The following is a 16,769-nucleotide window of genomic DNA, read 5'->3' as shown; positions in this document are numbered from 1 at the left end:
CAGCCTAGCTGCTTGGCAGAAGCGGATGCGCAAGCCCCTGTATCGTTAATCCAATCACTGGGTAGTTTGTTCTAGTTTTGGGATCTAAACGATTTTAGGGTTTAGCCCCGGGATCTAACGTTATCACCTCTTTAGGCGCCAAGCTCGGAGATTAAGCTCAATCTTGGTAGAGGAATCGAGGGGAACCAAGGTAATCTTGGTTAAGATTTGGGATTTTGGGTTAATTTGCCCTAAGTGGTAATATCCCAATCTTCGAGTGGAAGTTTTCGGGTGAGGTTGTTCTCCTTCTTCTACTCCTTCTGCTAGTGGTGGAAACAGAAGAAGAAGAAGATGAAGAAGAGGAAGGAGAGGAGTAGAAAGAAGAAGAGAAAGAGAACGAGGATCTCTCTCTCTCTCGTTATACTCACACCCTCTCCCTCTCTTTATTCCCTTATTCTCTCTCTCTCTCCAGGGGTTCGGAAATATTTCCGATTAAACGTTAGTCGGGGGAGTTGAAAGGTTAAAGACTTTTTCGGGAACGACCCGTGAAAAGCGTATGCCCCTGGCCAGGGGAGCTCCCCTCTCTGGCCAGGGGCTCTCGACGGGTTTTAGACGCGCATGCCCTTGGCCAGGGGTGTGACTCCATGGCCAGGGGCTCTCGAAAGAGACTTTTGACCCGATGCCCCTGGCCAGGAGTGGGACTCCCTGGCCAGGGGCTCTCGTACTTTAGACGAAGAGTTCGTCTAAAGTGAGGTTCGAGAGCGCCCAGGCAGGAATTACGTGAACACTACAAAAACTACAAGAGCCTGAAAGGCTTCGTGTGGTTGAGCTGTTAATCAGCTAAGATTTACTTCAGGTTAGGAGCCTGAAGCTCCTAAGTGAAGGAATGTTATTATCTGGTTATATTAACCCAAAATGGGAAACAAGCCAACTTCCTCTTTTTCATGAGCAACTTTTCAACATGACAATCCCGCGTTGGCTCTTCAGATTACAACAAGGCTAAAACCAAAAACACTTGCAACTGTAGCTATGCAACGTTTAAATGTGAGAGCCCCGTATTATCTTGTTATATTAATCCAAAATGAGAAACAAAGCAACTTACTCGTTTTCATGAGCAACGTTTCATTGTGGCAAGCCCGCGTTGACTTATCAGATTACAACAAGGCCAAAACCAAGAACACTTGCAACTGTAGCTATGCAACGTTTAAATGTGAGAGCCCCGTATTATCTTATTATATTTATCTAAAATGAGAAACAAGCTAACTTACTCTTTTTCTTGAAAAACGCTTCAATATGACCATCCCGCGTTGACTCGTCAGATTACAAACAGGTCAAAACCAATAACACTTACAACTGTAACTATGTAACGTTTAAATGTGAGAGCCCCGAATTATCTTGTTATATTAATCCAAAATTAGAAACAAGCCAACTTACTCTATTTCACGAGCAACGTTTCAATATGACAATCCGCCGTTGACTCATCAGATTCCAACAAGGCCAAAACCAAGAACACTTGCAACTGTAGCTATGCAACGTTTAAATTTGAGAACCCCGTATTATCTTGTTATATTAATCCAAACTGAGAAATAAGCTAATTTACTCTTTTTCATGACAAACGTTTCAACATGACAATCTCACGTTGACTTGTCAGATTACAACAAAGCCAGAACCAAGAACACTCGCAACTGAAGCTATTTAACGTTTAAATGTGAGTTCCCCGTATTATCTTGTTATATTAACCCAAAATGAGAAACAAGTCAACTTACTCTTTTTCATGAGCAACGTTTCAATAAGACAAACCCGCGTTGACTCATCAGATTACAAACAGGTCAAAACCAAGAACATTTCCAACTGTAACTATGTAACGTTTAAATGTGAGAACACCGTATTATCTTGTTATATTAATCCAAAATGAGAAACAAGCCAACTTCCTCTTTTTCATGAGCAACATTTGAATATGACAATCCCGCGTTGACTCATCAGATTACAACAAGGCTAAAACCAAGAACACTTGCAACTGTAGCTAAGCAAGGTTTAAATGTGAGAACACCGTATTATCTTGTTATATTAATCGAAAATGAGTAACAAGCCAACTTACTCTTTTTCATGAGCAACGTTTCAATATGACAATCCCGCGTTGGCTCATCAGATTACAAACAGGCTAAAACCAATAACACTTGCAACTGTGAGCGAGTGCGGAGTTATCGCCAAATCAAATACTAGAGAGTCCGTTTTGGCCCGAGGAGCCGAAGCGACGTGCGAGGATCGCGACGACGAGTTGGCTAGCTACACGGCACTACCAAAAGGTGGGGGAGTGCCATCCCGAAGCAGTCGAGCTGCTTTCTATGTCTAAGTGCTAAGTTGACTTATTTGCATATTGCATTATTGCATTATAGGGTGCTAAATGTAATTGTTACACACTTTGCATGCTAGTTGAGTGGAATAGAGTCCAGTTGCTTATTACCTGAACCTAGTATGCTTAATATAGTGTTGGGTGACTTGAGCCCTATAATGAGAGGAATAGGTTATGTGAATGAGAATCTAGGGTATTGTAAACTAGTGTAATGAGAACGGGTGGCATCTAGTGAACAAAGAACCCAGAACGAGTGGCATCTAGCTAGCATTGAACCTGAGAACTTTGGTGTAGTCGAACACTAAGAGATTGAGTAATAGAATACCTGATTCTATAATGACGCCAACCCTAGTTGGTAGTATGTTTCTAGTTCATGAGATTGGATCGAGCTCACATGGCCTGTTATGCTTGTTTGGGGCATCCCCCACAAGTCGTGCACTCCGGAAGTTGTCACAGGTAGGACTAACGTACTTGTCCGCAGGCGGTCTCGGGGATAGTCGAGTCTGGACTCCTTCCCTATGAGACTCACACACGTGAGATTGAGAGCGAACTTCGAGTTCGCCGAGAGATTGGGTAATCTATCAAGTCACATTTATTATTGTACATAGTAGCTTGGTTACCTAGCATTTACCTTATGAAGCATGCATGCATACTTGCAGATTGAGGCATAGCTTGATGTCATCATATATATATATGTCTGTAGCTTGCTATAGATGCTTTTATTTCCGCAATTATATATCTATCTGCATATATCTCTCTATGCCTGCTTAAGACCTAGTGGGAAGATCGGCGAAGTCGGCGGCCGAACCCACTGGGAACTATTCGTAGTTCTCACTCCCACGGTGTTGCAGGTCCGAGTTCGGGTAGCCCCGGCGAGCGTGAGGATCGTGGTAAGGGCGTAGCGCCCTAGTGGAGTCAGTAGTTAGTTTACCTCCTCTGCATTTGGCATTACCCTGTACTTATGTTTTGAGAGTAGATATTGTATAGGGTGAGGTTTGAGAGACTTGAATGTATTTACATTTTGGAGAAAGAAAGTGAAGTTGTAACTAAATGTTAATTTGGATGGTTGTAATAGAATAGTTAAGTATTTCTCTCTCTTTTGTTCACTTGTTTGACTTACTACTTGTGATGCTTGCTCTCGCATTGTTTAGCACTGTTCGTGCTCAAATTGTTGTTGATTGATTGTGTATGTATTCAAGTTATTTTCCTGGGAACTTGTTGTACACAATCTCGCTGTTTGAGCCTTGGGCGGACAGGGGAGACTCTGTCCGTTCGGCGGTCCGCTCACCGCACCCGAGCCGAACCAAATAGGTAGTGGCCTCGGGCAACGGGGGCGTGACAGGCTGTCTGGCCGGTGCCGTGCCTAATGGCCCCGTGGTAGTCAACATCCCCACTCTAGGAATGAGCCTTTCCCACAGCAATCCACTTCGGCGCCCAATCCCACACGGCGATTATGTATCGCGATGGCCAACTCCGAAGTGCCGGCTTGTAGGGAGCGACCCTCGCAAGCATGTGCGAATGAGCACAATGGCAAGCATGCGTATAAGTCTGTCTCAAGTCTCAAGTCCTCATGTCTAAAACATGGAATATATGGCAACTGTCTCGATGGCCTATCACTACGTCATCATGTCTCTATCATGGAATATAGTCGATGTCCAATGGCCTATCACTACGTCTCTATGTTGCAGTTTTATAGTTTTCTATGTCAAGTGCCCCTTTATGACACTTTGTTTCACTAAGTCGAATCATAGTGTAGTGTTTACAATTACACAAATATGAGCTAATTTAGCATAAGAGACAGGATTCCAATTGTTATCTCGAACACTTCTCACATGCATGAAGATTACCCAGAATGCTCTACTATATAGAGTGAAATTTATCATACACATAGCACATGCATTTTAAGTGTTCTAAAATTCCCATAAATCCTATCCAGCATGGATTTACATTTAAAAGGACTTTACGACAAGTATAGAAAGCATAGGGGCCATTTTGCCCCGTTTTCATGAAGCTAAACCCACCGAAGATACCGAAACCCTTCGTAAGCTCCGACGAAGGTGTCCATTAGCTTCCTAGCACCCTAAAGATGTAGGAACAAGAGTTAAACGAATCTTACGATTAACCCTAAACTCAATCATTAAACCACGTAGGCTAAGGTGGAGAAAACTCACCTATGAGGTAGAAATCCTCTCACAAACCTCAAATGGAAGCCAAATCCCTTCCAAAGCAACCTAATCCAAGGTTCTAAACCCATCAAGAGAGTTCTAAAAGCCTAAATCCCAATTCTAGGGTTTCATAAGATAGAAACTACCAAAACTTGATCCAAAGGAGAGATCAAGGGTACTAACCTCACAAGATGCCCCAAACCAAGCTCCAAGTCCTCTAGGGTTGGAGTTCCTTCCTCTACCAAGTTCCAACTAGAGCTTCCAAGCTTCACCCATGGTGAACATCCAACAAGGAGCAAGAAAGAGAGGAAGAGGAGGATCAAAACTAGTTCAAATCCATCAAAAATAGGAAAGAAACCAAAGGAAGGAGATCTCACCTTGTCTCCGTAGGTCTAGGGCTCAAAAGAGCTCTCTAAGGGGCTGGGGTGAGCTATATAGGGTTTGCAATAATTGCAAATAACCCCCTGCCCGAAAACCAGCTCACACTGCATTGTGTACCGGTACACGGGCCCGTGTACCGGTACAACACCTGCGAAACAGCCAAACCCGAGCCTCAGGTTGGCGTGCAGACTGCCAGTGTTGATGGTTGTACCGGTACAGCCATCACCGCATACCGGTACTCGGCCCTGCTGAAGGCTACCCGAGAGCACACCAATAATCCAACTTTTTGGGTTTTGGTGCCAAGTTTTAAACCTTAATTCTCGGGACTCGAACCATAGGTCGGAACACTGTCCACGACCCTCCACAAAGTGTGAAAAAGTTCGGAACACAAATCAAACACTCGAACTTCGCAATTTGCAAAGGTCCAGTGTGCTACATCAACTCTGTCCCAATCGCCCGACACTCCGGAGTACTCGACGACATGGATGGCTATACCACCCCGGATGGCTATACCACCCCAATAACAAACCGTGAGCTTGATCTATCCTCTCCATGTGATGACACCCTACGAACTAGGGCCAACAACTCTCGCGGAACTCACCTATTCCGACATTCATGCATAAACTTGCTTAGCTATACTAAGTTCTTTGTTCACGAGTTGTTTACTAGGGAATCCACCTATCCCTAAGTTCACAAACTTCTAGTGTCAAATACACTACATTAGATGCCACTCGTTTTGTTCACATATCAATTACATGCCACTCGTTACATCACTAAATCATCATCGAGTTCATCTCTTTCCTTTAGCACTATAGGATTCAATGTTCCGACCCAATCCTTACCTATCCAATTTATCAAGTATTCAACTCACACTAGCTTATCATTTAGAAAGCATAAGGAAAGGAAATAACAATGCAATCCTACAATGCATATGCAAGAGATGCAAGTCATGATGAGCTAAAACAAAGAAAGGAACCCTGTTGCTTCAGGATGACACCCCCCACCTTTTGTCGATGTAGAGGTTCTAGAAATGCTTCCCAACGAACGTTACGACGATGTCTCGGCCTCCTAGGTCGAAACTAAGCTTGGTCGGCCTTGTTTTGCCGACAACTTTTCACCCGCTTGACGAATGCTCAATCCGTCTTCGTCCCCGTGTTTAGACACCTATTCCCTCAAATGAGATCAATCTCATAAATTTCCAAAAACCCCAATTTGGAGCCCTTAGGTTTGCACTATAGCAAAATCACCAATAAATCCCTAGATTCTAGCTCAAAGCATTAACTAATCATGCTAGGGTTCCATTTGACCCATTTCTAAAGCTAGAAATCCAAAACCCTAGGTTCTACCAATGTTGGGGTTCAAGAGCTTACCTCTTAAGCTACACTAAAGGGGAGAGGAGAGGGAGGTGAAGGTGTCCAAGGCCTTCTCCTTGATCTCCTTCTTCTTCTCCACCTTTCTTTCCTTCTTCTTCTTTCTCTTCTTCTTCTCCTTCTACTTTTCTTCAAGAGAGGGAGAGAGAGAAAGAGTTTAGTGAGAGAGAGAGAGAGTGAGAGAAGTGTTTGGGAGTAGATGAGAGAAAGAGAGAGAGCTTTTCTCTCTAATACCCTCTATCTATTGTAACAAATGCAGCTAAGCCCCTCAACTTTGCTTCTCTCAAACAGCTCTGCCTGGGCAGTTTTCGCGCGGAGGGACCTGTCCTTCCCTGCCAAGGACCGGTCCCTGAGGACCTTCCCAATCTCACGCGTACGGGAACCGGTCCTTGCCCGAGAGACCGGTCCCTGGGAGACCGGTCCTTGTCTGAGAGACCGGTTCCCGAGAGTGGAATTCTCAGGACTTAGCCAAATTTTTGCTGTGTCGCTGGTTTCGCTTACAGGGACCGGTCCTTGCCTGAGAGACCGGTTACATCAAGCATCTACTGCAACCACCAGCTACGGGGACCGGTCCTTCCCTGCCAGGGACCGATCCCTGAGAGCAGAATCTGCCAAGTGCAGATTTTGCACCATTTGCTCTCGTGGACTCGACTCCAAAGCACTTTTTGTGTTTTGGACATCTTTAGCTCCTCCGAAGCTACTCACTCGACAATTAGTCGATCCTGGGCGAAGTCCAACTCTCGGATTTCGAGAATTTACTTCCTTACATCCTCCCCTCCTTAAAAGGAGTTTCGTCCTTAAAACTGATTCAATTTAATTTCAACTCAGTTTCTATACCTTATTCCCCAAACAAGTAAGGATGATGCTTCCTCATCAGATCCTCGAGTTCTCAGGTGGCCTCGCGATCATCATGATTGCTCTACCGGATCTTCACGTAGGGAATCTTGTGATTTCGCAGCTTTCGCACTTCTTGGGCGATAACCATCACCGGAAACTCCTCGTAGCTCAAGTCTTCTTGGAGTTCCGGCGGCTCATATAGCATCGCATGCTCGGGGTCATGAATGTACTTGCGAAGGTTGGAGACATGGAACACATTGTGTACATCCACGAGCTTCGGCGGCAAGGCAAGTCGATAGGCCACCGTGCCAACTCGCTCCAATATCTCATATGGTCCAATGTACCACGGACTCAACTTTCCCCACACTCCAAACAGCTTCACACCCCGCATTGGCGAAACTTTTAAGAATACGCGGTCACCCACCACAAATTCTATATCTCGACGGCGCCTATCAGCATAGCTTTTCTGTCTCGACTGCGCCGTGAGCAATCGCTTGCGAGCAAGGCGGACTTTCTCCTCCGCTTCTCGCAACACGTCTGGGCCGAACTCTGCACGCTCACCCACATCGCTCTAGTGTATAGGAGACCGACACTTTCGCCCGTAGAGGGCCTCAAACGGTGCCATCTCTATACTAGCATGATAACCGTTGTTGTAGGCGAACTCGGCCATCGGCAAATGATCACACCAACTCCCTTTATAGTCGATGACACACGCCCGCAACATATCCTCCAGAGTTTGAATGGTCCTTTCGGTTTGCCCATCTATCTGAGGATGGAATGCTATACTAAAATCGAGCCGTGTGCCAAGGGCTTCCTGCAAGCTCTTCCAGAAGTGCGAAGTGAACCGGGGGTCGCGATCCGATACGATCGACTTCGGCACCCCATGCAGTCTTACTATCTCGTCAAGATACACCTGCGCCAGCTTGTCGCCTGCCCACGTGGTGTGGATTGGCAAAAAGTGAGCCGACTTCGTCAATCGGTCCACAATTACCCAAATTGCATCATGGCCGCCAGTTGAGCGAGGCAAACCGACCACGAAGTCCATCGACACATCCTCCCATTTCCAAACGGGGATTGGTAGGCTTTGAAGCTTTCCCGCTGGAAACCGACGCTCCGCCTTCACTTGTTGGCATACTAAGCACTTAGCCACGAAGCGCCCAACATCGCCCTTCATTCCAGGCCACCAATAGTGCATTTTCAATCCTTGATACGTCTTGGTGCCGCCCGGGTGATCGCAATAAGGCGACCAATGTGCCTCTTGCAAGATTAGCTCTCGGATCTCCTTATTATTCGGTACACACCATCGACTTCGGAATCGAAGTGCACCATCGGCGTCTACCATGAAATCGCCGCCACGACCCTTCTCGATGTCGCGCCGCACCTTTTGGAGTTCTAGGTCCGCGGTTTGCAGATTCTTGATTCTCTCCAACAAGGTCGGTTGGACAACGAGCGCCATCAATTGGGCCGGAATCTCGAGAGTAACCAACTCAAGGTTCATTCGCTCCATGTCCAGCCATAGGGGTGTTTGATTCGTAACCCACATAGCAAGGTTCTATGCGGACTTTCTGCTCAGTGCATCAGCGACCACATTCGCTCTCCCCGGGTGGTAACGGATGTCCACGTCATAGTCCTTTAATAGCTCCAGCCACCGCCGTTGTTGCATGTTAAGCTCTTTCAGTGTGAACAGATATTTTAGGCTCTTGTGGTCGGTATAGATCTCACAATGGGCACCGTACAGGTAGTGCCTCCACAGCTTCAAGGCGAAGATTACCGCCGCTAGCTTCAAGTCGTGAATGGGGTAGTTCTTTTCATAGCTCTTCAGCTGACGGGATGCATAAGCAATTACTTTCCCGCCCTGCATCAAAACACACCCCAATCCTAGATAGGAAGCGTCGCTATAGATCATGAAGTCTTCGCCCTGCACCGGTAATGTCACGCCCCGCCCCGAAACCATTACCAATTTGGCACGATTCGGCCGCGGCGACGGACCGCCGAACGGACAGCATCTCTCCTGTCCGCCCAAGGCTCAACAACAGGAATGTGTACAAGAATTTACCCAGGAATTTAAATTCTAAACATACACATTCAACGAGGGCACAAACAGTGCCAACAACAAGGAGAGCAAGTAATCCACGAGATATACGAGTGAAATAAGAGAGTACTTTACTAACTATTACAATAGTTGCATTCTTTTACATTTACATCATTTTCCCAAAATGAATACATTGATCCTCAAAATACATAGCTCTCCAACCTCACCTACATGAATCTCTCTCAATACATAGGTGTACTAATGCAAAAAGGGAAAGCTACTATACTACCACGGTCTCACAGATCGGGCGCGATGCCCTTGCCGCGGTCCTCTCTCGGTAACCCTGTACCTACCACTGGAAATAGAGTGGGGTGAGAAATATCTTCCATAGTTCCCAGTGGGATCGGGCGCCGACTCTGCCGATCTCCCCACTAGGTCCAAGTGGGCACAAGCAACAATAGGTAGATAGATAGATAGATATCTGAAAGCTGTAAATGCGGTAGTAGGAAAACTATGCTATTATGCCCATAATCATGAATATGAATGCATGCATCATATAATAAAGGTTTGCTACCAGGCTAACAAATTCGATCCATGTTCGAATAGCTATGTTCAATGACATTTATTAAACCTTTAACCTTTCATTTACCCAAACTGTGGCGAGGCCCTAGGGCTCGCCCATGACTCACCTTTCAATCCCAAAGTGGGGAGGGAGCTCCAAGTGCACCCAAGCCCGGGACCGTCTGCGGACCTCCATGTGGTCCGGACCTCCAAGTGGTCCTAGTCGCGCGACACTCCGGAGTACTCGACGACAATCCCCTCCATGTGGGGATTGGATGGCTATGCCACCCTAAACGCAGACTGTGAGCTAGATCTATCCTCTCCATGTGAGGATACACTGTAACTAGGGTCAACACCCAATCCAATCCTCTCCAAGTGAGGAGGCTCTACAACTAGAGTCAATAACCCAATCGAATCCTCTCCAAGTGAGGACGCCCTACACTAGGGTCAACGACTATCGCGGAATCATCGGTTCCCGACATTCATGCAATGCTATTTAGTTTTCTAAATTCATTGTTCACAAGGCATTTTCTAAGGGATCCACCTATCCCTAGGTCCATCGACCTCTAGTGTTATTTACACTACATTAATGCCACTCGTCATCATTTAACATTTGGATGCCACTCGTGTGTTCTTTAACACTAAACACTACTTTCTATGTCATCAATACCCCCATCGGGTTCATCTCTTTTCTTTCGCATCATAGGATCCACGTTCCGACCCAATCCTCACCTATCTAAGTTACCAAGCGTTCCAAGTACACTAGGTTATCAATTAGAAAGCATAAGGAATGGAGCTACTATGCAATCCTACAATGCAACATGAAGAGATGAGATTAAATGCAATCTAAGACATAGAAAGGAGTTCGAAAGCTTCGGGATGGCACCCCCCACCTTTTATCAACGTAGAGGCTTTAAGAACGCTCCTCGGCGAGCTTTACGAAAAGGCTTTAGCCTTCCTTAATCCAAGATAGTGCCAAAACGACCGTGTTTCGCCGATAGCTCCAAGCTCGCTCGACGAATCGCGAAATCGACTTCGCCCCCGCGTTTGGGCACCTATCGATTAGGTTTACAAGGCCTCAAATGAGATCAATCTCATACTTTACAAAACGCCCCCATTTGGAGCCCTAGGTTGCACATATAGCAAACCACCAATAAAACCCTAGATTCTTGGGATTGATCTATTTAGAAGCATGCTTAGGGTCCATTTGACCCATTCCAAAGCATAAAAACCCAAAGCCCTAAGTTTACAAAGCTAGGATTCAAGAGCTCACCTCTTGTGCTACACCAAAGAGAAGATAAGAGGGAGATGAAGGTGTCCAAGGCCTTCTTCTTGATCTTCTTCTTCTTCTCATTCCTTTCCTTCCTCTTCTTTTCCTTCCTCTCCTTCTTGTTCTTCTTCTTCTCCTTTCCTTCCTAGAGAGAGAGAGAGCAAGAGAGAAATAGGAGTGAGAGAGAGTGGAATGAGAGAGTGTGAGGGAGAGAGAGGGCCCAGCCCACTCTAATAAAGGCCATTTTGCATTTAGGTCCCTCAACTTTTAACCCCTTGCACAGCCTTCACTGGGCAATTTTCGCGCGGAGGGACCGGTCTCCCCGACTTGGGACCGGTCCCCGAGAGCCTCCCTCGGGTGCACGCGTTCGGGAACCGATCTCTCCCCGGGAGACCGGTCCTCGGGAGACCGGTCCTCGCCTGAGAGACCGGTCCCCGAGAGCTCAATTTTCAGGACTTAGCCAAATTTCGGCATTTCTCGCTGGGACCACGTTCGGGAACCGGTCCCTCCCTGTCAGGGACCGGTTGCACCTTGCAACCCCTCACGCCCAGCTAATGGAACCGGTCTCTCACCTCCAGAGACCGGTCCCCGAGAGCAACATCAGCCCAATAATGTTGTTTGCACCATTAGCTCTCGTGGACTCAACTCCAAAGCACTTTTTGTGTTTTGGACATCTTTAACTTCCCCAAAGGGTATTCTCTCGACAATTAGTCGATCCTGGATGAAGTACAACTCTCGGATTTCGAGAATTCACTTCCTTACATCCTCCCTTCCTTAAAAGGAGTTTCGTCCTCGAAACTAATCTGATTCCTTACTTTAACTTAAATTCTTACCTCACTCCTCGAACAAATGAGGGTGGTGCTTTCTCATCAGATCTTCGAGTTCCCAGGTGGCCTCACGATCATCATGATTGCTCCACCGAATTTTCACATAGGGGATTTCTCGATTTCTCAACTTTCGCACCTCTCGGGCGGTTACCCCTACCGGAAACTCTTCATAGCTCAAGTCTCCTTGAAGTTCCGGCGGCTCATATAGCATTGCGTGCTCGGGGTCATGAATATACTTGCGGAGATTGGAGACATGGAACACATTGTGTACATCCACGAGCTTCAGCGGCAAGGCAAGCCGATACGCCACCGTGCCTACTCGCTCTAATATTTCATAGGGTCCAATGTACCGGGGACTCAGCTTTCCCCGCACTCCAAACCGCTTTACACCCCTCATTGGTGAGACCTTCAAGAATACTCGGTCACCCACCGCGAACTCTATATCTCGTCGGCGCCTATCTGCATAGCTCTGCTGTCTCGACTGCGCCGTGAGCAATCTCTTGCGAGCAAGGCGGACTTTCTCCTCCGCTTCTCGCAACACATCAGGGCCAAACTCAGCTCGTTCACCTACATCGCTCCAATGTATAGGAGACCGGCACGTCCGCCCATAGAGAGCCTCGAACGGTGCCATCTCCACACTAGCATGATAACTGTTGTTGTAGGCGAACTCGCCATAGGTAGGTGGTCACACCAACTTCCCTTATAGTCGATGACACACGCTCGCAGCATGTCCTCCAGAGTTTGAATGGTTCTCTCTGTTTGCCCATCGGTCTGAGGATGAAACGCAGTGCTGAAATCGAGCCGTGTGTCAAGGGCTTCCTGCAAGCTCTTCCAGAAGTGTGAAGTGAACCGGGGGTCACGATCCGACACGATCAATTTCGGCACCCCATGCAGTCTCACTATCTCGTCAAGGTATACCTGCGCTAATTTGTCACCCGACCACGTGGTGTGGATCGACAAGAAGTGAGCCGACTTCATCAATCGGTCCACAATTACCCAAATTGCATCGTGGCCGCCCGTTGAGCGAGGCAAGCCGACCACGAAGTCCATTGATACATCTTACCATTTCCAAACGGGGATTGGTAGGCTTTGAAGCTTTCCCGCTGGAAACCGACGCTCTGCTTTCACTTGCTGGCACGTTAAGCACTTCGCCACAAAGCGCCCAATATCACCCTTCATTCCCGGCCACCAATAGTGCATTTTTAGTCCTTGATACATTTTGGTGCCGCCCGGGTGATCAGCGTACGGAGATCGGTGTGCTTCTTGTAGAATCAATTCGCGAAGCTCTCCATCTTTCGGCACACACCATCGGTTTCTAAACCGAAGTGCACCATCGGCGTTTATACTGAAATCGCCACCTCGACCATCCTCGATGTTTCACCGCACCTTTTGGAGTTCTGGATCCGCAGGTTGCAAGTCTTTAATCCTCTCCAACAAGGTCGGTTGGACGACGAGTGCCATCAACTGGGCTGGAATCTCGGGAGGAACCACTTCGAGATCCAGTCGTTTCATATCCCGCCATAGGGGTGTTTGCTGGGTAACATCAAAAGCGAGATTCTTCGCTGTCACGCCCCGAGCCCGCCTCTTTGGTCGGATTCGGGCACGCCAACAGACCGCCGAACGGACAGGGTTTCCCCTGCATGCGGACAGAGTNTGTTTGCACCATTAGCTCTCGTGGACTCAACTCCAAAGCACTTTTTGTGTTTTGGACATCTTTAACTTCCCCAAAGGGTATTCTCTCGACAATTAGTCGATCCTGGATGAAGTACAACTCTCGAATTTCGAGAATTCACTTCCTTACAGGTAAAGCGAGTACTGGAGTCGAAGTTAGCCTTTCCTTCAACTCTTTAAAACTCCGGTCGCACTCCTCGCTCCAAACGAACTTGGTGCCTTTCTGAGTCAGACGGGTAAGCGGAATTACTATCTTCGAAAAGCCCTCCACGAACCGTCTATAGTAGCACGCCAAACCCACAAAGCTTCAAACCTCCGTGACATTCGTCGGGCGCGGCCAATCCTTGATTGCCTCGACTTTCCTCGGGTCTACTGAAACTCCACCTGTAGAAATCACATGCCCTAGAAATGCGACCTCTCGGAACCAGAAATCACACTTCTTTAACTTAGCATATGGCTTCTCCTCCCGAAGGACTTGAAGCACAATCCTCAAATGCTCGGCATGTTCCTCGTCACTGCGAGAATAGACCAATATGTCGTCTATGAAGACCACGACAAATCGGTCCAAATACTTCCTAAAGACACGGTTCATCAGATCCATGAACGCCGCTGGAGCATTCGTGAGTCCAAATGGCATGACCGTGAATTCATAGTGCCCGTACCGCATACGGAACGCAGTTTTCTGCACATCCTCCGGCTTGATCTTCAACTGGTGATAGCCGGACCCCTGCAACCGGTCGAACAAATCATCAATTCGGGGGAGTGGGTACCTATTCTTGATCGTGACCTCGTTCAACACCCGATAATCCACGCAGAGTCGAACGATCCGTCCTTCTTCCCCACAAATAACACCGGGGCTCCCTATGGTGATACACTTGGCCGGATAAATTGCTTGTCGAGGAGGTCCTGTAACTGACTCCTCAACTCTTTCAGTTCCGCCGGCGCCATTCGGTACGGAGCCTTCGAGATCGGCGCGGTACCGAGAATCAAGTCTATGACGAACTCGATCTCCCGATCCGGTGGTATCCCCGGTAACTCCGCGGGAAACACATCCGAGAACTCACGCACCACTGACAACTCCTCCAATGTCGAAGCTACTCGATCCACTTTTACAATAGTTGCCAAGAACGCTACGCAACCGCTGTTGACCAACTTTCTTGCTCTCGTCGCCGACACCGTCGCGGCGAAGCACGAGCTCTGACGAGCCCGATAAGTGAACTCCCTCTGTCCTGGCTCACGAAACATAATCACTCTGCTCTTGCAGTCGATCGTTGCGTGATACTTTGAGAGCTAGTCTATGCCCAATATGACATCGAACTCTTTAAGATTCTTGAGCTCTAGCATCCTAATGGGCATTATCCAGTCACCTACTTGTACTGGACACGATGAGCATTCTGTGTAGGTATTAAATGTCGACCCAGGGCCCTCAACTCGCCACTTGTCACTCGCCTCTATGAGTATGTCATGCATGCGTGCGAATGATCTACTGATGAATGAATGCGTGGCACCTGTATCAAACATAGCCCTGGAGCGAACTTCGTTAATTAAGACCATACCTGCCACAAGGCGATGCTCCTCCGCCTCAGCTGGCTCCTCGGCTTGCACTTGAGCGGCAAACATCCTTCCGCTCGGGGCCGATCGCGCCATCTCGGCCTGTCGCAGGGCCATCGCGGGTCCTACTGACGCTGCCGCCGGTGGAGCTCCTCCATAATGAACTGGAACTACCGGCGCCGATGCAATAGATGGAGCAGGCGAAGCTCCTTCTCCCGGGCAATCACGTATGAAGTGCCCCGGTTGCCCGCACTTGTAGCACTTGCCTTGGCGCTGCTCACAACACGACACTAGGTGGTCTCCATTGCATATGAAACACCATCGCGCTCCACGGCCCTCATATTGAGTCTGCGGATACTTCGGGGGTTTCTTGTAACGTGTCTGACCAACCGAACTACCGCCGCCTTGGCGTTTCTTGCCTTTATCCTTGGATTCAGCCAACAACTCGCGCTTTTCCCGGACATGGGCGTCACCATGTTCTGCCCAAAGCGCCCGGTCGAAGACCTCCGCAAAGGTCGTAAACTTGAGTATCTGCACGGCCATGTAGATCACCGGCCGAAGTCCTCGTAAGAACCAGTCGGCCTGGTCCCGGTCATCTCTCACTACATCCGGGACACAGTCTATGATGTGGGAGAATTCCTGCTCATACTCCGCCACGGAGTGGTCCCCCTGCTGTAGCTTGCGGAACTTCTCTTGGAGCTTCCGCTTCAACGTGTCGGGGGGGTAGTTGGCAAACACTGCCCTCTTGAACTCCTCCCACAACATCGGCGGATGGCCAGGAAGCCGATCACGCTTCACTTGCTTCCACCACACCTTCGCCGCTTTCTCTAGGCGGTGGGTGGCAAGGTACACCCTATCTCTCTCCAAGGTGCGTAAGTCTTCGAAGAGCGTTTCCATCGAGTCAATCCACGACTCGACCATTGCCGGCTCTACCTTCTCCCCTTCGAAGATGGGCGGATTGAACTTCTTAAACTTGATAAGGGCCGCCAATGCGTGTTCCCCTTCTACGTCCTCGGCCGTTACATCAGGAGTCGCCGAGCCTGAAGCCGCCGGAGGAACACTTGCCGACGGGGGACGTGCTGTCACCAGAACCGCCGCTATACCCTCACCCTCCGCTGCTTCTGGTACAAGAGTCGAGGGTGCGGGTACATCGCGTCCATCTGTCGCCGTTGCGGCCGCCACCGCAGCCAGCCGCTCCAAAAGCTCTTGGAGTCGCTCAAAACGGCTCTCCTGGCGCTGCACCACATCAACCAATGCGGTCACTTGTGCCTGCAACTGATCTATCTCGCTTAGCCCAGCCTGCTCAGGCACCTCAGAAGACGGTGCCGAGGCGGATCTACGTGTGTAGCGTCTTGGAGACATTAGTCCCTGAAACGCAAATAGTTGGTCAGTCATCTCGACTACGACTCAAAATGACTCAACAGCGAAATCGGGCGAAAGCACACAAGTGCACTCGTTCTAGACTCTTGGCATCATGTCGTCGGCCGCCGACACAACCACCTCGAGCCAAGAACTAATACCACTTGAATCCATCTCTAGCAACCACTAGAGATATGTCAACAAGTTCGACCCAATCGAATTAACTCCCGCCACCGTTATAGGTTCACGTTCCACTCACGCACCTATAATCTTAAGGTTTACCGTCCTAGGGTCTCCTAGGTCATCCTAGACTCTCTTTACTTGCTCTTATTGCTCTGATACCATGAACATCTGTCACGCCCCACGCCCGCTACCAATTTGGCACGGCTCGGGCGCATCGAACAGACGCCGAA

General features: G+C 48.4%; 1 protein-coding gene across 1 annotated transcript; it reads right to left on the bottom strand.

Annotated features, from left to right (window-relative positions):
* Nucleotides 1-14,736: 14,736 nt before the first annotated feature.
* LOC109706435 lies at nucleotides 14,737-16,392 on the bottom strand. Its single transcript, XM_020227244.1, has 2 exons — nucleotides 15,003-16,392; nucleotides 14,737-14,822 (listed from the first exon to the last, which is right to left on the bottom strand). Exons 1-2 carry the CDS (start codon nucleotides 16,390-16,392, stop codon nucleotides 14,737-14,739), a joined length of 1,476 nt encoding a protein of 491 aa, XP_020082833.1.
* Nucleotides 16,393-16,769: the final 377 nt, after the last annotated feature.

This window comes from Ananas comosus, unplaced genomic scaffold (genome assembly GCF_001540865.1).
Source record: "Ananas comosus cultivar F153 unplaced genomic scaffold, ASM154086v1, whole genome shotgun sequence".
Classification (NCBI taxonomy): Eukaryota; Viridiplantae; Streptophyta; class Magnoliopsida; order Poales; family Bromeliaceae; genus Ananas; species Ananas comosus.
This window is presented reverse-complemented; position numbering and strand designations above follow the sequence as displayed.

Coding starts and splice junctions, on each gene's coding strand:
- LOC109706435 (XM_020227244.1), bottom strand. CDS start 16,392: ATGACTGACCAACTATTTGCGTTTCAGGGACTAATGTCTCCAAGACGC. Junction 14,823..15,002: donor GGAGCATCGCCTTGTGGCAG/GTATGGTCTTAA, acceptor CATCGTGTCCAG/TACAAGTAGGTGACTGGATA.